Source organism: Microtus ochrogaster, chromosome 8 (assembly GCF_000317375.1).
Source record: "Microtus ochrogaster isolate Prairie Vole_2 chromosome 8, MicOch1.0, whole genome shotgun sequence".
Taxonomy (NCBI): Eukaryota; Metazoa; Chordata; class Mammalia; order Rodentia; family Cricetidae; genus Microtus; species Microtus ochrogaster.
Window position 1 is genome coordinate 34,405,681 of NC_022015.1, and position 23,496 is coordinate 34,429,176.

At 52.6% G+C, this 23,496-nt stretch overlaps 1 protein-coding gene across 1 annotated transcript in view; it reads left to right on the forward strand.

Moving 5' to 3' along the window:
* The first annotated feature begins 7,079 nt into the window (after positions 1-7,079).
* Muc2 (mucin 2, oligomeric mucus/gel-forming) overlaps positions 7,080-23,496 on the forward strand; it is a 33,515-nt gene continuing 17,098 nt past the window's right edge. Inside the window, exons 1-28 of the mRNA XM_005351535.2 lie at positions 7,080-7,155; positions 7,909-8,170; positions 9,246-9,360; positions 9,752-9,842; positions 9,932-10,041; positions 10,183-10,393; positions 10,583-10,708; positions 10,931-11,048; positions 11,130-11,268; positions 11,463-11,573; positions 11,660-11,729; positions 11,934-12,071; positions 12,173-12,337; positions 12,876-12,970; positions 13,178-13,304; positions 13,655-13,910; positions 14,141-14,193; positions 14,309-14,409; positions 14,762-14,916; positions 15,180-15,318; positions 15,769-15,876; positions 15,958-16,137; positions 16,256-16,495; positions 17,402-17,558; positions 18,304-18,451; positions 18,976-19,019; positions 19,466-19,714; positions 21,004-21,169. Coding sequence (XP_005351592.1) covers positions 7,080-7,155; positions 7,909-8,170; positions 9,246-9,360; positions 9,752-9,842; positions 9,932-10,041; positions 10,183-10,393; positions 10,583-10,708; positions 10,931-11,048; positions 11,130-11,268; positions 11,463-11,573; positions 11,660-11,729; positions 11,934-12,071; positions 12,173-12,337; positions 12,876-12,970; positions 13,178-13,304; positions 13,655-13,910; positions 14,141-14,193; positions 14,309-14,409; positions 14,762-14,916; positions 15,180-15,318; positions 15,769-15,876; positions 15,958-16,137; positions 16,256-16,495; positions 17,402-17,558; positions 18,304-18,451; positions 18,976-19,019; positions 19,466-19,714; positions 21,004-21,169 — 3,950 coding nt within the window. The remainder of the gene's footprint in view (positions 7,156-7,908; positions 8,171-9,245; positions 9,361-9,751; positions 9,843-9,931; positions 10,042-10,182; positions 10,394-10,582; positions 10,709-10,930; positions 11,049-11,129; positions 11,269-11,462; positions 11,574-11,659; positions 11,730-11,933; positions 12,072-12,172; positions 12,338-12,875; positions 12,971-13,177; positions 13,305-13,654; positions 13,911-14,140; positions 14,194-14,308; positions 14,410-14,761; positions 14,917-15,179; positions 15,319-15,768; positions 15,877-15,957; positions 16,138-16,255; positions 16,496-17,401; positions 17,559-18,303; positions 18,452-18,975; positions 19,020-19,465; positions 19,715-21,003; positions 21,170-23,496) is intronic.

Sequence of the window (23,496 nt, forward strand, 5' to 3'; positions counted from 1 at the left end):
CTGCCTCTGCCTCCCGAGTGCTGGGATTAAAGGCGTGTGCCACCATCGCCTGGCCTTATGGAGACTTTAAAGGTCACTGTTAGGTATGGCCATGATTCTCTGTAGAAAACTTAAACATTTTAAATGTTATATGCAGCAGATCTTGAAGAGGTTAAAGGGCCATAATTTGTTATGTCTATCCAGACCATACAAACATTCAAAGCTACTGTGTGGCGTAGCGTCAAGGTGTGTTCATCATATAGAGACTGTCTTTGTGCATCAGTGTAATCACCCTCTCCAAGAAGCTGATGTTGGGAAATTTCCATACCTCTAGCCCTGATTCACTGTCCAATGGTCTTAGCCCATCTTTCTACCAGGTCCTCCACTGTAATTAAGGACCGGGTTCCAATACTGCTGAAACTATGTCTTTCCAGTCTTGTGGGACAATTCTGTTACTAGTTTACTATCAATTTTACATCTGCCTCACAAAAGGTGAATGCATACCATATGAGACTTTCATTTCCTTAAGTCTCCTGAAATCTAACATTTCCATAGGAATCCAGTCAGCTCTTATGTACCTGTCATTTGGCAGTTGGTCCTGTATGGTAACTGGGTAAATAAAGGCTGGGGTTTTGTTTGTTTTTTTTTTTTTTGATAAATTTGGGCTGTTCCTCTCTAAATTTATAATATAATGGTGAGGTTGGTTCTTTTTAAATTTCTCTTTGTCCCGGTATCTCTATTATCTGTTTTAGTAAGTTTTTCTAAGACTTGTCACTATCAGGAAAATGGCATTATTTTCTTCAGTAACATTTCCTAAGGCCTGTATCTTGGCACTCATAGCAACCAACTCTTTTAGGGGTAAAACAAGAATTACTAAACTGATAGTTTATAGTTGACATTATGTAAATCCCAGCTCAGTTAATTCCCCCCTCATTTAATTGTTCCGTTTTTAAACCATCCACCGTGGAGTTGCACAAAGACCTAATCCCTTCCATCACAACAGGGTTTTCCATTTTTTAATGTGGGAAAAAAAGCTCTCTCCTTTTCTAAAAACTAATTCTCCCCTTTAAGAATTCCAAGCTGTCTCCCCAGATCTGCTGACGACGACATGCAGTGTGAGGCTGGCTGTCGCTGCTGTGCGGCATGTCTGGGCCGAGAGCACAGATGGTGCACAGCTTGGCTGAGGACAGCTGCCGCTGATCGCATGTCAGCAGCTCAAGGAGGGGGTCCAGGGAAAGCCCACGGCTCATGGGGAAAAGGAGCCAAAGAGCCAGTCTGAATGTACACAAGAAGCATGCATGACCGGCAGGCAGTGAAGGCAGAGAGCTGCCTGAGGGCAGAGCTGGCTGGTGGTGAGCTCTGGGGGCATTTGGAGCCCAGGAACCTGTGGGGTTTGGGGCTTGTGGAGATTGCTGTGGAGAGGCCGCAATAGGAAAATCCCCAGCTCACTCAGAGGACTGGGGTTGGGCGGGGGAAGCCAGCAGCATCACGACTCCAGCAGGTGCACCTCCTGCATGCAGCTCTGGCTGGTGCTGGTGGCTGCAAAGCCATGGGCAAGTGGCTATTTTGTGGATTTGTGCTCCAAAAGTTGGATGCCAGATGAAGTGTTAATTTAATCAATCTTTATCAATAAAAATCAGCAGTCAAATATGTGGTAAAAACCTGAAAGGTCAGAGAACCGGAAGCAGCTGCCGGTTGCTTCCTTTTCCATTCCTCCCTCCGAAAAGGCTAAGATCCTCTCTCAGCCCCATCTTACCGCTTCCTGTCTCTTCTCTCTACAGTCCTCCAAACCTCTACGGTCAACTAGTGGCTAGCTCTGCCCTCTGACTCCAAGAAAGTTTTATTTGTCTGAACACAAACAAAATGTCACACAACAGGTGCACATGTTGAGGGTGGCCCATGAGAGCCACACATGGCTTGCCCTCCTTGAGATACAACAGAAACGGTCACGCAGTATGACCGGTGTGGTGAGGACAGAGGTCTCTACGAGTGTGAGAAGTGAGCCAAGTTTTGAGGGGAGGAGAGAGACATTGCCCCAGAATGGCTGAACTCTTGAACGGTAATGACCTGTCTGATAGATGGGGGTCGAGCGGGGCAGTGCCCTCCAGTAACCTGTCCTGTATAAACCTGTCCAGTGGAACCTGCTGGCTTGACCAGGCCTTCTATTGCTTCCTCTCTGACCTTCAAGCCTGTGCTGAACTGACTTCCTCCCAGGGGACTTGGTGTGTGGCCAGGTTTGTCTGCTCCCATTGTTCTCAAGCCTTTGAAGGTGAAGGTGGGGGACCCATTTGCTGTGTTGGAGCTTGCCTTTATGTTTCAGGGGAGGCCCTGTGGGACAGATGCTTCACTGTAGGCCTAGGCCCAGGACTTACTGCTTTGTCCCTGTGTGACTGGGGCTGGGGTTTCCTTTAGGAATCCAGAGGGGCTGAGAACTATGGCTGCTCAGGGAGTACCCTCTGTCTGCTGACTGTGGTGAGATACAAGCTTCTCGCTTCAGTTCATTGCTGCTGTCTGGGACTTGGTAGCTTGGTGTTGGATGCTTGGCCAGGATGGCAAGGGCAGTGGTCAGCAGGGCTGTTAAGCCAGCTTTGTCTCCTATGTCCAGAGAGGCTCTGTTGTAGCCACTGAGACACAAAGTCCTCAGTAGTTTGGTTTCTGTTTCTGCAACAGGCATTAGCAATCAAATTGACTACAGAGCATCATGGGGAATGGCCGGAGACCACTCACGTGGCTGACACAGGAAAGGTCAGTGAGGTCACATTGAGGTCAAAATGGGGTAGAGAAAGGGAGAAACTGTCTGGGCTAGGGAACTCATAAAGCTGCAGTCTGCCTCCCACCCTGAGAGAGAGGGGTTGTGCAAGATGTATCAGTCAGGGTTGCCCAGGGAGACTGAAGCAGCAGGGGGTGTGGAAGCAAACACAGAGGGCGTGTAAGTGCACACATATAGACAAATGTTACTTTAAGGAATTGGCTCATGGAATGGCGGGGCTGTGTCTTAGTTAGGGTTTCTATTACTTCACTAAAACACCGTGACCAAAAAGCAAGTGGAGGAGGAAAGGGTTTATTAGGTATACACTTCAGCATTGCTGTTCATCGCTGAAGGAAGTCAGGATAGGAACGCAAGCAGTACCGGATCCTGGAGGCAGAAGATGATCCATGGAGGGGAGATGCTTACTGGCTGGCTTCCCCTGGCTTGCTCAGCCTGCTTTCTTATAGAACCCAGAGCCAGCAGTCTAGGGATGACACCACCTACAATGGGCTGGGCCTCCCAATTGAGAAAATGCCTTACAGCTGGATTTCATGGAAGCAGTTCCTCAACTGAGGATCACTCTTCTCTGATGACTTTAGCTTGTGTCAAGTTCAACACATAAAACCAGCTAGCAGGCTGCAAGTTTGAAACCTGCAGGAAGGTGGGCAAATGGGAGACTCAAAGCAGATCTGCAGGTAGACTCCTCTCTGCCTTGCGGACTGCAGTCTCTTTTTTTTGTGAGATCTCACCACCCATTCCAGGGAGGACCATCTACCTACATCTGAACCTTCTAGGCAACATCAAGGCTAATGTCTGGCCAAACCACTGGACAGTGAGCCTCAGCCAGGCTGATAGACAGCAGAAACCGCCGTAGGAGATCACTGAGAAGGGGAGTGGGGGCTTGGATGGTCCCCATTTGGGGGTGGACTCCCTCTTCGCCCTTCCCTCATCCCCCTCGCCCTTCTTCTCCTGCAGTCCCTCCTCCCCTCCCCTCCAGCTTCCGGATGAGTCAGTGTGTGGACAGAGTAGAACATTCACATTAGGAGCTGTGACGTCTTTGCTGCCTCCTCCCTGCAGTCAAGGCTGTAAACTCGGTGCAATTCCCAGGAACAGTGTCTTGTCCAGGTAAACACTGCAGGGTGTGGGGCTGGCAGAAGAAGGTCTAGGATGCCTGGGACCCTGACCATTGTTGGTTTCAGTTCTGGTTTAACTAAAGGACTGGGAAGGCAGCCTGCCCAGCAGGGCCCGCCTGTGACTGGGTGGGGCGGTCATCCTCACCTCCGACACCACATCCTTGTCACAGACAACGACACTGCCCAGCAACTTCCTCAAACTTAAGGACTGGGAAGGCAGCCTGCCCAGCAGGGCCCGCCTGTGACTGGGTGGGGCGGTCATTCTTACCTTGGTCACCACATCCTTGTCACAGACAACGACACTGCCCAGCAACTTCCTCAAAGTATTGACGTCTTCTCTCCTTCATCACAGTCTTTCATACCCTGTGGAAAAGCTACAAGGAGGTGGGGTAAGGGCCTCTGGGGCCAAGAGTGGGAAAGTGAGCTTCGAGGCCCATGGCAGCGCCCATTAAGACCTCAGCACAGAGAAGGGGTCGATCAGGTGGATGAAGTCGTCAATCATCTTCGTGTTTGTCGCACTCAGTGTGGTCTCTGGATCTGTCTCGATGTGTGTTGGCCTCTGTGTGGCCACTCAGCGCTTTCAAGTTCATGCTTGTCTTGTTGCAGAACCTTGGCCCCCTACATAGGCCGTCCTGGTCCTCATCCTTTGAAACATGATTAATAAAAACTCAGAAAGAGAGAGATTGAGGTTCAACCTGAAGATCCGAACAGCAAACCAGCCAAGCCATTAGCCACCTTGATCTGTCTGAAATGGCGATCTTGCCTCCAGGAATCTCAGAATGAGACTGTGTCTGAGATCTGTCTCCTCCTATTTTATAATCTTCTCTAGAACTGAGATTAAAAGCATGCACCATTAGGATTAAAGGCATCCACCACCCAGTTTCTATGGCAACTAGTGTGGCTACTGGGATTAAAGGTGTGTGTTACCACTGCCTGGTCTGTAAGGCTGACCAGTTGAGCTGTTTTACTCTCTGATCTTCAGGCAAGCTTTATTAAAATACAAATGGAATGCCACTACAATCCTTACTACCAGAGTTGGTAGCTGAAAAGCAGGCGATGAAGCCATTTGAACTTGACAGAAACCTCACTGCCATTTGCCTTTATGTCAGTTCCCTAAACTACTAGGGTTATGGCTTGACCACTGGGCCCAGCCGTGTGCTGGGCTGTCAAAGCTCACATAAATCACTTGAGATTCTGCATTGGACCGAGAGATCTGTTAGCGTCAGGTCACTCAGCTTGGGGTCATCACCACCGCTCCATCCAATGATTCCAGTTTCTCCACTGAGGGAGGACCGGAGAGGACCCAGATTCTCAGAGTGCAGCCAGATGTCTGTGCTGGGCATCATGAGTCTGGTCCCAATTCCTCTGACTCCCTCCATAGCAGAGAGAGCACGGTATGGAAAAGCACAAGTTCTTAGGGCCTGGTCCATCCTTGGGTTTCCCCAGGGCATGGTGCCAGCCTGAGGGGCCCACATAGGGAAGTCAAACAATGGATTCCTTGGCCCAGCTGGCTCTAGTTCTATAATCCCTATTTTTTGGGCTTAGGCTATACTCAGGTTCTCCCACATGCCTGAGCTATAGTGGGGAGGACAGAACAGAGCTAGAGCGATGAGCACAGCGAGATGGGAAGAGTGGCTTCCACCGGTGCTCTGGCTGGTGGTTGCTATCTTTGATGTCTTTGTAGAGGGACCCTTTTCAGACTTCAGCTGGGATGCCGTGGAGGTCCCAGTGGCCTACGTGGGTGGCGTTGTAGAACAGGTGCTATTGCTAGCAGTTTCTCTAGTCCGGGATGTGGCTTCTGTGCAGTAGCTTAGGAAAGGAGATGCCATCGTCATTTAGGGGATCTGTGACCACTGATGCCCTTTTCCCCCCTCACTCACCTCTGGAACTTTGTGACTGAACTGGAGCCAGGGGTATCTTGTGACCAAATTTACTGCGTGTACTCTAGCCAAAGTCAGGACCTATCCTTGTTTTCTGGAAGAGGAAAATATGGAGGAGGGGCTTTCCTAGGTGTCAGTTTAAGCTCCAGCTACAGCATGGGTGGCTACCTGTGTCTCTCCAGCTTGGTGTGGACCTTGGGATCCGGTGTCTCCCATAGGCTCATGTTGGCTGTGTCCTGATTTCCGGAGGCATTGCCAGACATTAGAGAGGCAGCTGCAGCTTTGGGTTAAGCTCAGGGGACTGAGGATCAGCAGGGTCACTGCTCCTTTGGAATCAGGATCACATTCTTGGAGTAACAGCTGTGACTGGGAAACAAGACAGGCTTCCTGGGCTTCCCCAGCCCCCATGTCCTTAGGAGAAGTGTTAGCCTCAGGAGACTGCAGCGGCAGGACCTGCTGGGGTAGGGGGTGGCTAACCTCTCTGCTCAGACCCCATTCTCACAAAGTGGCCACTTCAGGCTACTTCCTCTTGCACCAGGGGACATGATTCCAATAAGAGTTGTTGCCTGGGCTGAGGGCTGCCCAAGTTCTAATTACATTTAATTCCAGAGACTGGCAGCGCCTGGGAAAACAAGGGGATTAGAGAGCCGACTTAGCTGGGCTCTGGAGAGTGCAGCAGGCTCCACGGAAACAGGTGCCCCCTCCCCCGGGTCCCCACTGCTCCTCCTTGCCTTGTGGGGTTGGATCACGGACTGGAGTCAGACACCCCCTCTGGAGTCTCGATTCCTGCCACACTTGTCTCCCCCAGGGGACACGAACTGAGGTGCCTCAGCAGTCCTGGTGTCTCAGCCCATAGGGCTCCTGGAGAAATAGAATGGAGACGTTGGCAGACACCTGGAAGCTCCTTATTCTACCTGGGCTGTGTTGGAGGTTGCTGGGTCAGACCTGGGGGCACTTAGAGGAGTATGGCAGAGCTCATGGGATGTAATGCCAGCAGGGACCTCCCGCCTCTTCAAACCTGAGATTGGCCTGGCTTGTAACTTAAAGGGATGGAGTTCACCTGGGGTGTGTGCTGGCATTGGGATAATTGAGGCTGCGACATCCTGAGGAAGGCCAAGTTTACCCAGGGAGTCATATAAAGATAAACTCAGATAACCTGAATCAATATTTCCTCACTGGGACCCATGGAGCCCCCACAGCTGTTTTCCTGATAACTCGGCAAATGCCCCACCCACCCTTTGCACCTCCCTTGTCCTCCCGCCCTCAGATGCCTGCTAGGCATATAAGTCCTGGACCCCTGCCCTGGGATGCTCTCCTGTGCCACCCTCCTGAGCCTCCATGGGGCTGCCACTAGCTCGCCTGGTGGCTGTGTGCCTAGTCCTGGCCTTAGCCAGGGGCTCGGAGCTCCAGAAAGGTAAGGGGCTGCATGATCTGGGCAAGGGAGTGGGCAGAGCACCCTGAGGGTGGGGAGGCTGGGAAGCCCAAAGCAGTTAGTAAGGGGTGCCTGGAATAAGAGGGGGTCCCCAGTCAGAGCCACTCCAGTTGGACTGGGGTCTTAGGTCTCTCGAAGGCTGAGGGTCCTACACCAAGAGGATGAGAAGCTGGACTCCCTGAGTGTCCATCGTCCGTGGGAGTGGGAAAGCTTTGGATGTCTAGGAGAAGCCAAGTTTAGGACAGTTCCAGATATAAGGGACCTTCGGCAAGACAGTGCCTCTGGAGAATGGGCTGAGTGTCCACATGGAAAACTTCTGTCCCATCAGGACAAAGCTGTGGGTGGGGGATGTCCCAGTGGGGACCCCTGAAGACTGAGGAACCCAGCCCAACCTCTTGCTGGGTGAGGGGTAGATGGAGTGGGGCTCAGTAGAGCATCAGCAGAGGGGACTGGGCAGTAGGTGTGCAGAGTGACCAGATTGCCCAAATGCCCCTTTGCGTTCACTCCCTGCTTGCGTGCCACACTAGGTAGTACCTTGTCTTAGAGTCCTGCAGAAGGCTGACCAATAGTTAGCAGAGACTGCTTATGTAGGGGTACCATCTTATCTAGAAACCCTGATCTGGCGCCTCAGATGGGTACCCCTGGGGGGACCCCCGGGGTTAACTTGGAGAATGGGCTCAGGGAAGTCCTCCTCAGACCTGGGTGTCTCACCTTGTGTCTTCATGGTTCTCCCAGAAGCCATATCCCGAAACCATGTCTGCAGCACCTGGGGCAACTTCCACTACAAAACCTTTGATGGCGATGTCTTCCGATTCCCTGGCCTCTGTGATTACAACTTTGCCTCTGACTGCCGAGACTCCTACAAGGAATTTGCTGTGCATCTGAAGCGGGGCTCGGGCCAGGCTGGGGGTCACCCCCAGATAGAGTCCATCATCATTACCATTAAGGATGACATCATCTACCTCACCCACAAGCTGGCAGTGGTGAACGGGGCGATGTGAGTGGGATTAGTATCTGTCTCCCATGTCCCAGAAGCCAGGGAATGCTTCTGGCTCCTCAGAGCAAGTTCTCCCCTGAACGTTTTGTATAAACGAGCCAGTCTCCAGGACACCCTCTTCTGTTCTGGCACATGGCTAATAGGGATGCTTTGAGGTTTGAGCTAGGCTGTGGATTCACTCACCAAACACTGATGAGTCCCCTCTGTAGACTGGGGATCTTGGGTAACCTGTGAGTCCCTTGCAGGCTTCCCCTGGGGGCCGTGCAGAAGGAAGCCTGCTCCCCAGGCTAAAGTTGCAGAAGCCCAGAAGGGAGAGGCTGCTCTACCAGCCCTATTGTTCCCTGGCTTTGTCTCAGTAACAATGAGGTCCTCTTAAATGCATTCCTGTCTTGCAGGTTCACCTCCCTGGGGATTTGCTCTTTTCCCACTCCAAGCCTTTCTGTGTCTTGCACGGGGGCTCTGCCAGTGTTCCTTTACTTTGCCTGGTCTGCTGGACCATGTTGTCATGTGTGGGTTGTATGGCAGAGGTCCCTAGGGATAGAGGCTCAGGGGTTGGGGCGTGGCAGTTCCAGGCCAGCTCAGGAGGGGAATGGGGTCCCGGAATAAGAACAACTCTGGGTAAAAGTCTGGGAAGGGGTTGAGAGTTCTACCCTGCCAGATTTTGTGAGAAAAATACCTCTGAACCAAGGGCCTGAGAGGGTTGGGGGCTCAGTCCCCAACATATCTCAGACCCACTGCCTTTGGGGCTCCTGAGAAGGGCCTCTGTCCTGGACTCTGAGAGGGTATGGGAAGGAAAATAGGCAGAAGGGCCTGACCATGCCCCAAAGAAATCACCCAGGACAAAGGCTCTCTGGCCATTGCTGAGGCCTCTGCCCGGCTCTGGCCTCCTCCTGGAGCTTGGCTAGGTCTGTTTGTGCTCCAGATGAGAACATACTGACCAAGTAAGGAGGCAGGCTGGGCTGTCTTCATCCAGATAATGTCCTCAGCGCCAGGAGGTCAGCAGAACCCTCGGGAGGATGAGTGGGTAGGCTCTGGGATGGTGGGATGGTGAGTAACCCCATAGTGGTCCCCACAGGGTCAGCACCCCACACTACAGCTCCGGGCTCCTCATTGAGAAGAACGATGCTTACACCAAGGTCTACTCCCGTGCTGGTCTCTCCCTCATGTGGAACCGTGAAGACGCACTCATGGTGGGCACCAGCAACCTGGGCTCTGAGGTGGCGGGGCTCCACTCTCTGGCCAGAGGCCTTGTAGCTCCATAGAAGGGCAGAATTGGGGGACCCATGCCTCACAATTGGCATAGGATCCTATGTGGTGGAGCAGGCTGCTGGAGACAGTGATTGGTACCAGAATCTCCATTGGTCTGGCCTGGGAGGGGCCCTCTGTGCTGTAGGTGCAGTGACTGGTCTCTGTCTCTCAGAGACTGCATTTTGGTACCCCAACCTGAAGGACCCTTCCTGGTGGCTGATCCCTGCCCTCCTCCTGCCCTGCCCTGTTGGAGAAGCTGCTTAGACCTAGGGACTCTGGAAGCTGTACTGGGCCCTGAGGTCTGCTCACCTGCCCTGTTTTCCTTTTCAACAGCTAGAACTAGACAGCCGGTTCCAGAACCACACCTGTGGTCTCTGCGGGGACTTCAATGGCATACAGACCTATTATGAGTTCCTCAAAGAAGGTGAGTGCTAAACTGGGCGTGTTGAGAGGAAGACAGGGGTGAGGCTGCAGGCTCCCAGCTCCCAAGGAGCTAACCACCTGCATCCATAGGCATACACTACAATGCCATTGAATTTGGGAACATGCAGAAGATCAACACGCCTGAGGATGAGTGCCAGGACCCGGAGGTGGTGCAAGAGCCAGAGTCTTGCTCTGAGCATGTGAGTCGCTGCTGGGAAACCCAGGCTCTTAGGAAGTCTGTACCTGCTGGCCTGTGTTGGGGTTTCCTATGCTCTAAGGGGAGGGGAGGAGGGGTACGAACAGGGGTGTGAAGCTGTCCACGTTTGTGTCCTTCTCTTCAGCGAGCCGAGTGTGAGAGGCTGCTGACCTCCACAGCCTTCGAGGACTGCCAGGCCCGGGTGCCCGTGGAGTTGTATGTGCGCGCCTGCATGCAGGACCGTTGCGCGTGTCCTCAGGATGGTGCCTGCGAGTGCAGCACCCTTGCCGAGTTCTCCCGCCAGTGCTCCCACGCAGGCGGCCGACCTGAGAACTGGAGGACTGCCTCACTCTGCCGTAAGTAGCTGGTGACCCATGGGGTGCTTGGGGGGCCTCTCACATGGTGCTCTGTGTGAGTGTCCCTGGGTTTAAGGAGCCCCCGGTGGGAGCCATGTCTGTGCCAAGCACCCAGACCCTGTCTGCCAGTGGCCTTGGCACTGTGTTAGTGCCTTATTTGTGGGTTGATGGAGCTGACTTTGCTTGTAGCCAAGAAATGCCCTGGTAACATGGTATACCTGGAGAGCAGCTCGCCCTGCATAGACACCTGCTCACATCTGGAGGTCAGCAGTTTGTGTGAGGAACACTACATGGATGGCTGCTTCTGCCCAGAAGGTACATGCTCTGGAAGACCCTTGTCCCAGAGACTGGGTCAGGGAGCAGGCAGGGAGGGGTGGGACCCTCCAAAGAACCCTAAGGGCTGGGAGGCGAGCATCTGCATCGGCAGAGCAGGGTCCTGATGTCTGTGGGTGGAGATCTGGCTGGCAGCCTCTCCTTTTGGGGAAACTGGCACTTCCTGAGGCTTCCAGGGTAAGTTTACATCTCTGGCTACCACAGGCACTGTGTACGATGACATCACGGGCAAGGGCTGCATCCCTGTGAGCCAGTGCCACTGCAAGCTGCATGGGCACCTGCATGGGCCAGGCCAGAAGATTACCAATAACTGTGAGACCTGGTAAGTATCAGAGCATAGGGCCTGGGGTCAGGCAGGCTGGGGTGTCACTGGGTCTTGACCCTGTGCCCTGCTTCTGAACAGTGTCTGCAATGCTGGCCGCTGGGAGTGTAAAGATAGGGAATGCCCTCAGACCTGTGTCCTAGAAGGTGGCTCCCACATCACCAGCTTTGATGGAAAAAAGTTTACCTTTCACGGGGACTGCTACTATGTCTTGACCAAGGTAGGCAGGCCAGGCTACCTGGATGGAGCTGGGGGCCCTCTGTCCTCTGGGGAGGGAGGAGAGACTGGTTCTGGAGAAGGCCATCCCTGGGGTGGTGGGTGGTGCTGCTCTCAGAAACAGGACGAAAAGTGGGGGGGTCTAGGGCACAGGAGGCGCTTGGATACTCAGTAAGCACAGCATCCTTCTGCATACAGGGCCAGCACAATGACTCCTATGCCCTCCTGGGTGAGCTGGCCCCCTGCGGCTCCACAGACAAGCAGACCTGCCTGAAAACTGTCGTGCTACTGACTGACAACAAGAAGAACGTAAGTCCTCCTCTCTCCCTTCCTAGCATGCCTAGGTCCTGCATGCAGGCACTCTCAGCTCTATGCAACCGTGGCATTTCTTGCAGGTGGTGGCCTTTAAATCAGGTGGCAGTGTGTTACTCAATGACCTGGAGGTGACCCTGCCCCATGTGGCAGGTGAGTGGCTCAGGGAGGGGGTCCTGAGCTGCTGCCAGTCAAAAGAGCCAGCTGGGACTGGGATAGCCTAGGGGCCTGGGCCCTTTGCAGGCTCTATCTTTGGGCCCCTGCTGGTGGTGGGGGAATGGGATGGTGGGTATGCCACTCAACAGTCACATGGAACCCAGGAGCCCTGCTATCTTTCAACGTGTTCTTGTTTTGCAGCAAGCTTCTCCATCTTTCAACCCTCTTCCTACTACATTGTTGTGAACACGGTGTTCGGGCTGCGGCTACAGGTTCAACTGGTCCCAATCATGCAGCTTTTTGTGACTCTGAACCAGTCTGCCAAGGGACAGGTGCAGGGTGAGTGGTCCCTTTTGTATCGTCCTTGAAAAAGCCCCATGAGGGTCCTGTACTGCTTGCGCCCGCATCCAGTTCTTCCTAATTCTGTCCTGCATCTTTAGGTCTCTGTGGAAACTTCAACGACCAGGAAAATGATGACTTCATGACATCTGGCGGGCTGGTGGAGGCCACGGGTGCTGGCTTCGCCAACACCTGGAAGGCCCAGTCAAGCTGCCATGACAAGTTAGACTGGCTAGATGACCCCTGTTCCCTGAACATTGAGAGCGGTAAGGCTCAGGGGAAGTTGGTCACTGTTCACTGGCTTGTCTAGGACACAGAGTCCTGGCCAGTACCGCCTCAGAGCAGATGGGGACCTAGTATGTGGGCGGAAGGGTGGGTAGAGGTTGCATAGTCCATGTTGCTGGTGACCAGCACATCTACCTGCTGTTTGGCTAGTTTATAGTGGCCCCATGGTGGCAGCTTTCCAAGCGACCAAGTAGATGGGCTGGTCAGGCTAACTGCTGGTGGCAGCTCTTATCCAGGCCTGGCTTAATGCTAGGACAATGTGCCCTCCTACCCACTTCTCGATCATATCTGAAAACTTCTAGTCTCCGGGGTTGAGAAAGGGAGGACGTGGGTGTTATACAAAACGGTCTCATCTTGCTCACAGCTGCCTGGAATTATGATGGGAGAGAGGGAGGGATGGAGGGATCTGACTTTGGTCACACAGGATACCGTGTCATCTCCATCCTGGGTGATCAGACTTTTAGGCTCAGAGTATGTGAGGGGAGCCTGGTTGTGCTGAGGTTCTGATCTACTCCCCAGCCAACTATGCGGAGCACTGGTGTTCCCTACTGAAGCGGTCAGAGACCCCTTTTGCCAGGTGCCACCTGACTGTGGACCCCACTGACTACTACAAGGTGAGCTCATCCTCCAACCCTACATACTCAGCCAACAAAGTGTGCTTGGGCCACCTGGCTGAGCCCGTGAGTGGCTGTGTGTGTGTGTGTCTGTCTGTCTGTCTGAGTGCTGGTGTGCATGCACATGTGTGTTCACTGGAGTGCTCAGGGTGCCAGGGCTGTGTGCTTGGCTTCCTCACCTCACTGTTACTTTGGTTTGTCTCCCAGAGGTGCAAATACGACACATGCAACTGTCAGAACAATGAGGACTGCATGTGCGCAGCTCTATCTTCCTATGCCCACGCCTGTGCTGCCAAGGGGGTCATGCTGTGGGGCTGGCGGGAGCGCGTCTGCAGTGAGTGCTCCCCCGCTGGCTGCTCCCTAGGATGGGGTCCAGACATGAAACTCCGTGGGCTGGGGGCCAGAAGCCCTGAGCAGTCAGTCCAGGAAAAGGGGCAGCTCCTTGTAGCTGTCACCCAGCTTCTGCCCGACCTTTAGGCTCTGTGTGCAGCGTGGGAGCAGAATTTTGCAGAGATGGACTTTGGGATGGCCACAGCTGTGGAAGCTGAGTTTAGCAACCTGGGAGGGGTTCCTAGGGTGGCTGGCCTCTGTCTGCAGGTGGAGGGAGAAGCTCAGGGACAGCCTATAGGGACAGTAGTTGGAGTCCAGTGCCATTGGCCCTCACTCCCGTGGTTTCCCCTGCAGACAAAGATGTGCACGCTTGCCCCAGCTCACAGATCTTCCTGTACAACCTGACCACTTGCCAGCAGACCTGCCGCTCCCTCTCAGAGGGTGACGCTCACTGCCTTAAGGGATTTGCCCCTGTGGAAGGCTGTGGCTGCCCTGACAATACCTTCATGGATGAGAAAGGACGCTGTGTGCCCTTGGCTAAGTGCTCCTGCTACCACTACGGACTTTACCTGGAGGCAGGAGATGTGATCCTGAGGCAAGGGGCGCGCTGGTGAGTGTCCTGGACTCTGCAAGGGGCCCATAGAGTCGGGGAGGGGACGCTCTTCAATCTCTGCCCCAAGGGGAAAAATGGGGGCGGGGGAGGTTCTACCTGTGGGGCCTGAGGCTCTCAAATGGTGCAGAGGTGCCAGAGGTGAGATTCTGAAAGTGGCCTGGCTGGCATATGCTCTGTGTAGGGACAGACTTGAGTCCCATGAACCCTGTTCCACTTCTCTCTCATAGCATTTGCCGGAACGGGAGGCTGCAATGCACCCAGGTCAAATTGCTTGGCCACAGTAAGTTTTACAGATGTTATTCATGTATGGCTACCAGTCTGAGTCTTGTTTCCCCTCCCTACTAACCTGGCACCCTGAATTCATCTGAGCTAAGACGGACTTCTTAACCCCACAGCCTGTAACCACCCCAAAATCCTTGTGGATTGCAACAACTTGACTGCTCTGGCCACCCGGGAACCCCGCCCCACTAGCTGCCAGACACTGGTGGCTGGCTATGTGAGTGCCAAGGAGGGCTGGTTGGGGGCATTCTGGATGCCTGAGTCCATTGTGTGGACTAAGCAGACTCCCATACTGCCAGTTCACTGGGCTGGGGCCTGAGTCTCACAAACACCTGGGTCTATTGGTACTCCCTGTGACCCTGGAAGAGAAGTGGCGGCCTAAGGCAGTGCAGAGGTCAGCCTAGGGGCCTTGAACAGCAACCCTACCTGGTCTCCCTGACCAGGATAAGGGAAGGGTTTTAGGAGAGAGGAGGAGAAGTTGGGGGTCCAGGGCACTGTTAGATCTTCTCTTGTGGGCACTCAATTCCTCAAGGAAGGCTTGGCCCTCATCTGAGCCCTTCTTATTCCAGTACCATACAGAATGTGTCAGCGGCTGTGTGTGTCCCGATGGGGAACTGGACGATGGCCGTGGTGGCTGTGTGAAGGAGGAGAAGTGTCCTTGCATCCACAACAAAGACCTATACAATCCTGGGGCCCAGATCAAACTGGACTGTAACAACATCTGGTGAGCTGGCCCAGTCAGCCTGCATTGGAGGGGTTAGGCTGGTTTTTTGGGGGGATACTTGCTCTGTTGACAGAGCAAGTCTTATGTCTACCCCTCACCCTAGAGGTCACCCTAGAGGCCGGTATAGGTGCTTGCAGGTTTCCTATATGGACGGCCTCAGGAGCTGGTGCCATGGTGCCCAGGGCCTTACCTAAGCTGCTCTCCAAGGGCATGTGGGAGTGTTGGCCTCAGGCCCCTTCAGGCTCCTCTACCTTTCTCCGCAGTACTTGCCAGAAAGGACGCTGGGAGTGCACCCGCTATGCATGCCACAGCACCTGCTCCATCTATGGGAGTGGCCACTACATCACCTTTGATGGGAAACACTATGACTTTGATGGACACTGCTCCTATGTGGCTGTCCAGGTGCGATTGTGAAACTCTCCAGGAAGGGGCCTGCCCTGAGATATGGAAGAAGGTCCTTGGGGTGGGAAGGGCTAGTTCCTCACCCTGGAACTCTTGCTGCCAGGATTTGGGCTCCCAGCAATGAATAGAGAGGGTGTGGTAAACCTCTCTCCTCCATGAGATGGGGATGTATGGGGATGGGGAGTGTTGAGAAAGCCTACTCTCTTCTCTCTCCTCTCCCCCCCTCTCTCTGTGTGTGTGTGGACAGGCCCAGCTATTATCAATTCTGCCCTTTGTATGGCATCATCATCCCCAGACAACGGAAAGACCTGGCTGGATGGGGTTTGAGTTAGGGCCTTGAATCCCAGATGGGGAAAGGCAGAGCATTTTCTACTCAGAGGGGTGGCCTTAGCAGCTGGGGTAGGCACCTGTGTCCTGGTTTTCTTGGCTAACACTCTTGTCGGGACCCAGGACTACTGTGGCCAGAACTCTACTGGCTCCTTCAGCATTATCACTGAGAATGTCCCCTGCGGCACCACAGGCGTTACCTGCTCCAAGGCCATAAAGATATTTATAGGGGTGAGTGCTGCTGGTTCCTGGGACAGGGGATCCCGTGGGAAGGCTTGGACACAGTCAGTGACAGTCCTTTTCTCTGAATAGGGGACAGAGCTGAAGCTGATGGATAAACACCGTGTGGTAAGGCATTTGGGAAATAGGCACCATGTGCCCTACATCACACGGAAAGTGGGCCTGTACCTGGTAGTGGAGGCCAGCCCTGGTATTATCGTTATCTGGGACAAGAGGACCACCATCTTCATCAAGCTGGCTCCTTCTTACAAGGTGGGCCACCAAGATGCCAGCCATGTCCTGGGCTGTCACCAGCATAGATGCTGTGGATGCTGTTCTCACCTACTTCAAGAACTGCTCAAGCTGGAGACTCTTGTCTTTCCACCTACAGGGCACTGTATGCGGTCTGTGTGGGAACTTTGATGACCAGACCAAGAATGACTTCACCACTCGGGACCACATGGTGGTGACCAGTGAGCTGGACTTTGGAAATAGCTGGAAGGAAGCTTCCACATGCCCAGATGTGAACCACACCCCAGACCCCTGTGCCCTAAACCCACACCGTCGCTCCTGGGCAGAGAAGCAGTGCAGCATTATCAAGAGTCATGTATTCAAAGGGTGCCACAGCAAGGTAGGCGGAGCTGAAGGCATGGGCAGGGCCACAGCAAGGTAGGCGGAGCTGAAGGCATGGGCAGGGCCACAGCAAGGTAGGCATGGCTGAAGGCGTGGGAGGGCCACAGCAAGGTAGGCACTGGTGCAAGCATGGGCAGGGCCACAGCAAGGTAGGCGGAGCTGAAGGCGAGGGCAGGGCCACAGCAAGGTAGGCGGAGCTGAAGGCGTGGGCAGGGCCACAGCAAGATAGGTGGAGCTGAAGGCATGGGCAGGGCCACAGCAAGGTAGGCACTGCTGCAGGCGTGGGAGGGTCACGAGTGTGGGCAGGGGCACAGGTGTGGGTGGACTGTGGCCATGGGCAAAGGGCTCTGTAGGCAGAGTCCCACTAGAGGCATATTGTGGTTGTGTTCAGGGCCACGGTTGGGGCCACTGAAAGAGATGAACGAGCTTGACTGTGTCCACGAGAAGGGTGTGATCTATTAGTCTTGCTATGTTTGTCTTTTGGGCTCCTGGCCTCTCCAAGTAGTCTAAGGATACTTGGAGGCATGTTGCTGTACCACCATGGGGTATTCTTCAATTCTGTACACTTGGTTCTTTGAGTCAGTAATTAGATGAGCAACCTTTCTTGCTGAGATCCTGGGGCAGACTCCGCCCTCCTTGCCCTGACTGCATGCTCATCAGGGAGGGAGAGAAATGACTTGTTTTGTTTGAGCCTAGAAGATAGCAGGGGGAGAGACAGTTTTAGGATTATCATCTTGAGGCACTCAGGGGATGGGTGACAGATCTGTTGATCAGGATGGCCTGAATGTGGGTGTGTCCCTGTCTATATCAGCTACTCTGGGGCTGTGGGCCAGCTTCAGTGTCCTGTAGTCCAGGTTCTCTAAGGGTAGTGCGGGCCTAAGGCACATGGACGTCTCCCTCCTAGGTGGACCCCACGGTCTTCTATGAGGCCTGTGTGCATGACTCCTGCTCCTGCGACACGGGTGGTGACTGTGAGTGTTTCTGCTCCGCTGTGGCCTCCTATGCTCAAGAATGCACCAAGGCAGAGGCCTGCGTGTTCTGGAGGAGGCCGGACCTATGCCGTGAGTATCCAGCTTCCTTCCCCATTCAAGTGATGACTGAATGTCACTCATCTCATCCTTGTCCCCAGACATCCTTTCTGGGGGCATAGTGAGACTGTGTTGGTAGGATGCTCTGGCATTCACGTCCCCTGATGCAGGCTCACTTGGGTACCCACTTGTGTGCTCCCAAGCCAGACCATGTTCCATCCTCTCTCCCTCTAGCTGTATTCTGTGATTACTACAACCTCCCAAATGAGTGTACATGGCACTATGAACCGTGTGGAAACCGCAGCTTTGAGACCTGCAGGACCATCAACGGCATCCACTCCAACATCTCTGTGTACTACCTGGAGGGTGAGCAGACAGGGCTCTTCAGCAAGGTGGCCACCAAGGGGTAGGCCTCTGTCAGGCTGGGGGCTACTGTTAGCTGGAGACACTCAGGGTTGTTTGAGAGGTGCCCACGGGCTAAGAGGCTTGGCTCAGGTGCTAAGGTTCACTTCACTACAGTCTGTTCAACTGGAGCCATGGAAGCCAGCTAAGGCCCCGACTCCTGAAGTGGTGGAGGAGGAGCACACTACCTCACGGGTGTGTGTGGTGCAGAATACCCTAGTGTCAGGGTAGACACAAACCCTGTCTTCTGACTCTTGGTCTTCAAACATGAACATCTCCAAGCAAAACGCCAGATGGGGTGGGGTTGATGAGGAAGGTTTGATGGACCAGGGGCATCATCCACGGTGGTCTAAGCCCCATTTCCTATACCCACTAGGTTGCTACCCTCGGTGCCCTGAGGACAAGCCCATATATGATGAAGACGGAATGAGATGTGTCACTGAGGACCAGTGTGGCTGCTATATTGATGGCATTCACTATCCACCCAATTCGTCAATTCCCACTAAGGATATCTGCAAGTCTTGGTACTGAGCCTTCATTGCATAGGGCCTGGGAAAGGTTGGCACACACATGTATACACACACACACACACACACACACACACACACACACCATGTTCAGACACATGGAAATACGGTCACGCCGGTCAGGTGTATGCAAGCACACATACATGGCTCATAGCCACACTCACACTCATTCACAGCCCATTCAATGTGCATACATACATGGACACAACCACATACAGTTGCACACCCAGTCACACTTGTACACATATGGTCAAAGGAGCTAGGGTACAGAGGTGCTAGTTCCTGTCCTTAGGAGTATGCAGGTCTTTTGATCTCACCCCATTCTCTTGGGCCAGCTTTTTCTTAGCTTGCTTCACCTCATCTGACTGGTTACATTTAGAGCTCTATGGGTGGGTTCCTTTGTGGCTTGTGGTTGGGCAGTCCTCTGGGGCTTTGGGCCAGCACACAGGGAGATGGGCATGTGGGTGTCTGTGGGCAGGAGGGTATGGGGAAGACCTGTAGCGTCTATACTTGCTTTGCAGTATGTGCACCAACACTTCAGAAATCGTCTGCGGTCCAGATGAAGGTAAGCTGCTCTCTGCTGGGATCCTGGAGGTAGAGGGTTAGTGGTCCCAACCCAGGAAGCCTATGGACTGTGCTGTTCTTATACCTGTGGGACCTGGGCTTGGGTAGGGATTGGTCTCCTCCTGGGCTCTCTTTCTTGGTTGCCCATGTCCTTTCCAGCTTCAATGTGCTGAGCTGTGCAGCAAGCGTGAGACTCCCCCTTCACATCTTTGTTTTCTTTCTCTAATGGGAGTGGTACCCTATGGGGAATTTCTAGTGCACCTCTCATCTGGGTGCTGGGCTTATTGCCTCTGGGTTCCAGTGAGGCTCCTTCTTCAAAGTAAGAGGTTCTGGGGATGCAGTCCTGCTGGAATGGAGGATGCAGTCCTCCATCACATGGGATAAATTGGGGAAGCCTTGAAAGGCTGTCTTTCTTGTTAAACTGACGACCCCGTACCCTCTGTACAGGAAAGGTTGTTAACGAGACCCAGGATGGTGTCTTCTGCTACTTTGAGATCTGCGACTCCAATGGGACAATAGAACAACACTTGAATATTTGTGTCTCCTCCACGCCACCTCCATCCACCCTGACAAGCTTCACCACAGTCTCTACCCCTATTTCCATCTCCACCACCACCACCACAACCACCGCCACTGCCACCACCATTACCGCTACCGCCACTGCCACCATCACGGGCACGATAACTAGCACTGAAGGTGAGGCTTATTCTGGGTTTTGTTCTCCTGAGAATCCAGCATGGGTTCTTCATCTTCTGGGGCCCAGGGCCAAGTCTGTGTATGCAGCCTCCATTCAGCAAATCAACTGTGAATTTAGGTGGTATCGACATTTTTCTGAACTCAGGGGATGCTGGAGGATGTCCTCACATTCCTCTGCATTTGTTCCAGTACAAACCATATCTATGATGGGTAAGCTGTCAGGGGTATGACAGACACAGGGAAGAACACCTGTAAATTTGAGGGCCTTGACTGGGCTTGGGCTCAGTTGGCAAAGCACTTGCTTCCCAAGCATGAGGACATGGGTTTGATCCCTGGAGTGTATGTAAAAATGCCACGCAAGTGGGTGCACATTTGTAATATCACTGTTGGGGTCACGGAGACAACAGAATTCTTCGGGCTCACTGGCAAGCCAAGACAACTATATTGTCAAGTTCCGGGCCAATGGGCGACCTTGTCTGAAAGGAAGGAGATTACATTCTTGAGGATGACACTGGGGATTGTCCTCTGGGCTCTACACTCACATACACATGTTCATGCACATTTGTAAATACACACACATGCACAAACATGCACACACATAAATGTACACACACATATAATGCAGGCTGGGCATGGTGGTGCACACTTACAGCCAGCACTTGGGAGGCAGAAGCAGAATGATTGCTATGAGTTTGAGGCCGATGGTCTATGTTGAGAGTTTCAGACTTAAACTGTGCAGTGATATCCTCCCCTTTTTCTTGACTGAAGTTCCATCAGCAACTCCTGGTAAGTAGGGCCAAGAAGGGAAAATCTTTCCAGATCCCTTCCGGGCTTCCTTCAGAAGCAGAAGCGAGGGCAGGCTGCACTTACCTTTTTGTGGATCATGGGTGTATTTACTCACTGTTTGCCAAATCTATAGACACAGAGGTGGGACCTGACCTGTGTGAGTGACCACGTTCTTGGTCAGGAATAGACAGCGTTCCTTTCACACTCTTCCTTAGGAATGGCTCTCTTGTTAGTCTTTTTCTCTCACACGACATTGCCAAGGAAGGGGTACTGAGTTGGGGCTCTAAGACAGGCCTTGTGTGGCCCTGTCTCTCTGGACCACAGTCTTTCAGCTGCATGAAGGTGGAAATATGTCTGTTGTGAAATACGACCTTATAAACATGGTCCCTTGGTGATGATGGGTGGGCAAGGGTATCTGTGGGGCAGCTGCGGAGGTCACCGGAGACTCGATCCCATAGCCTCCCTCAGGCATGAATAACCTATATGTAATTTTGCTTCCCTAGTACCATGCTGCTGGACTGATTGGATCAACAACAACCATCCTAGTGATGACAGTGATGGTGGTGAGCAAGAGACCTTCGACAGCGTCTGTAGTGCTCCTGTGGACATTGAGTGCAGGTCAGCCACAGAACCCACACTCAGTTGGCAGGATCTGGAGCAGAAGGTACAGTGTAATGTCTCATTTGGGCTCATTTGCAATAACGAAGACCAGTATGGAAACGGAGTATTTGAACGTTGTTATGACTATGAGATACGAGTCAAGTGTTGCTCTCCAGAGGTGAACTGTCCTACTTCAACCCCCTCATCCACAGCTTCACCAACAGCCTCACCCTCAACTTCACCAACAACCTCACCTACCTCTTTACCAACAGCCTCACTTACCACTTCACCAACAGCCTCACCTACCAATTCACCAACAGCCTCACCTACCAATTCACCAACAGCCTCACCTACCACTTCACCAACAACTCCACCTACCACGTCAACAGTTTCACCAACTACTCCAGCTACCACATCACCAACAAGCTTGCCTACCACTACACCAACCATTTCATCTAGTGCTACACCAGTGACTTCATTTACCACTTCACAGACATCTTCACCAACCACCTCTGTTACAACTTCACCAACCCCTTCACTAGGCACCTCAACTGCCACATCACCAAGCACCACCACCACCACCACCACCACCACCACCACCACCACCACCACCACCACCACCACTTCATGCATTAAAAAGTGCGAGTGGACTGGCTGGACAGATTCTGGCAAACCCAAAAATGATAGAAACAGTGGAGATTTTGAACCTATTGGAGATGCCTGTAAACCAGGTTGGGAAGCAGTTAACATCTCCTGCAGAGCTGTGATGTATAACGACAAAACACTTGAACAGCTAGGACAGATTGTCACTTGTAACACAGAAGTTGGGCTAGTGTGTAAAAATTCAGATCAGAAATTAGGAGGGTTTATCCCAATGCCAGTGTGTGTCAACTATGAGATCAATGTCGAGTGCTGTGAGTGCTGTAAGCCAGAATGCTCCACTACGACACCACTTTCAACCACTACTACAGTGACTACTATCCCAACATCTACCAGCACAAAGACCCCAACACCAAAATCTACTACCACACAGACCACAACACCAACACCCAGATATACCACTACAGAGACAAGCCCAACACCAAGTACCACAGTGACTCAAACCCAAACATCTACCACAACAGAGATATCAACCACAGAAAGATCGACTCCAGCATCTACCACCACTCAGACATCGAGCCCCACATCCACTACAACAATGACTTCAACTGCGTCAACAACTACCCCAGTAATGTCAACTCCAATAAGGAATATAACAGAGACCACAACACCTACACCTAGTCCAAATACATCCATACCAACATCTACCATCACAGAAACAACAAGTTCAAAACCGACCACACAAGGAACTCCAACCCCAATAACTACCACCCCAGAAACCTCAACTTCAATATCTTCTACCACACAGATCACAACAACAACCACTAGTCTAGGTACCTCAACTCCAACATCTACCACCATAGAGATACCAACACCAATCACCTTAGTGACTCCAACCCCAAAACCTAGCAGTCCAGAAACCCAAACTCAATTATCTACTACCAAACAGACCACAAAACCAACACCTAGTTCAGGTACATTCCCTACAACAGCTACCACAACAAAGACACCAACCCCAACCCCAACCACAACAGTGACCCCAAACCCAATACTTACGACCACAGAAACATCAACTCCAATAACTACTACCAAACAGATCACAACACCAACACCTAGTCAAGGTACCTCCACTCCAACATCTACCCACATAGAGACAAAAACCCCAACTGAGACAACCACACTGACTCCCAACCCAACACCTACCATCATAGAAACCTCTACTCCAACATCTACTTCCACACAAACTACAGGAACAACCACTAGTCTAGGTACATCCACTATAACATCTACCACTACAGAGACAACAACCACAACGGAGACTACAATAGTGACTTCAACCCCAAACACGAGCAGCCCAAAAACCAAAACACCAATATATACTACCACACAGACCACAACACCAACACAAAGTCAAGGTACGTCCACTCCAATATCTACCCCCACAGAGACACCAACCAGAACTCTGACTACCACTGAGACTCCCAACCCAACACCTACCATCACAGAAACCTCTACTACAACATCTACTTCCACACAAACCACAACATCTAGTCTGGGTACGTCCACTCCAACATCTACCACCACAGAGACACCAACCCCAACACCGACAACCATAGTGACTTCAACCCCAATACCGAGCAGCCCAGAGACATCAACTCCAATATCTACTACCACACAGACCACAACACCAACACCTAGTCAAGATACCTCCACTCCAACATCTACCACCACAGAGACACCAACACCAACTCTGATTACCACATTGACTCCCACACAAACACCTATCATCATAGAAA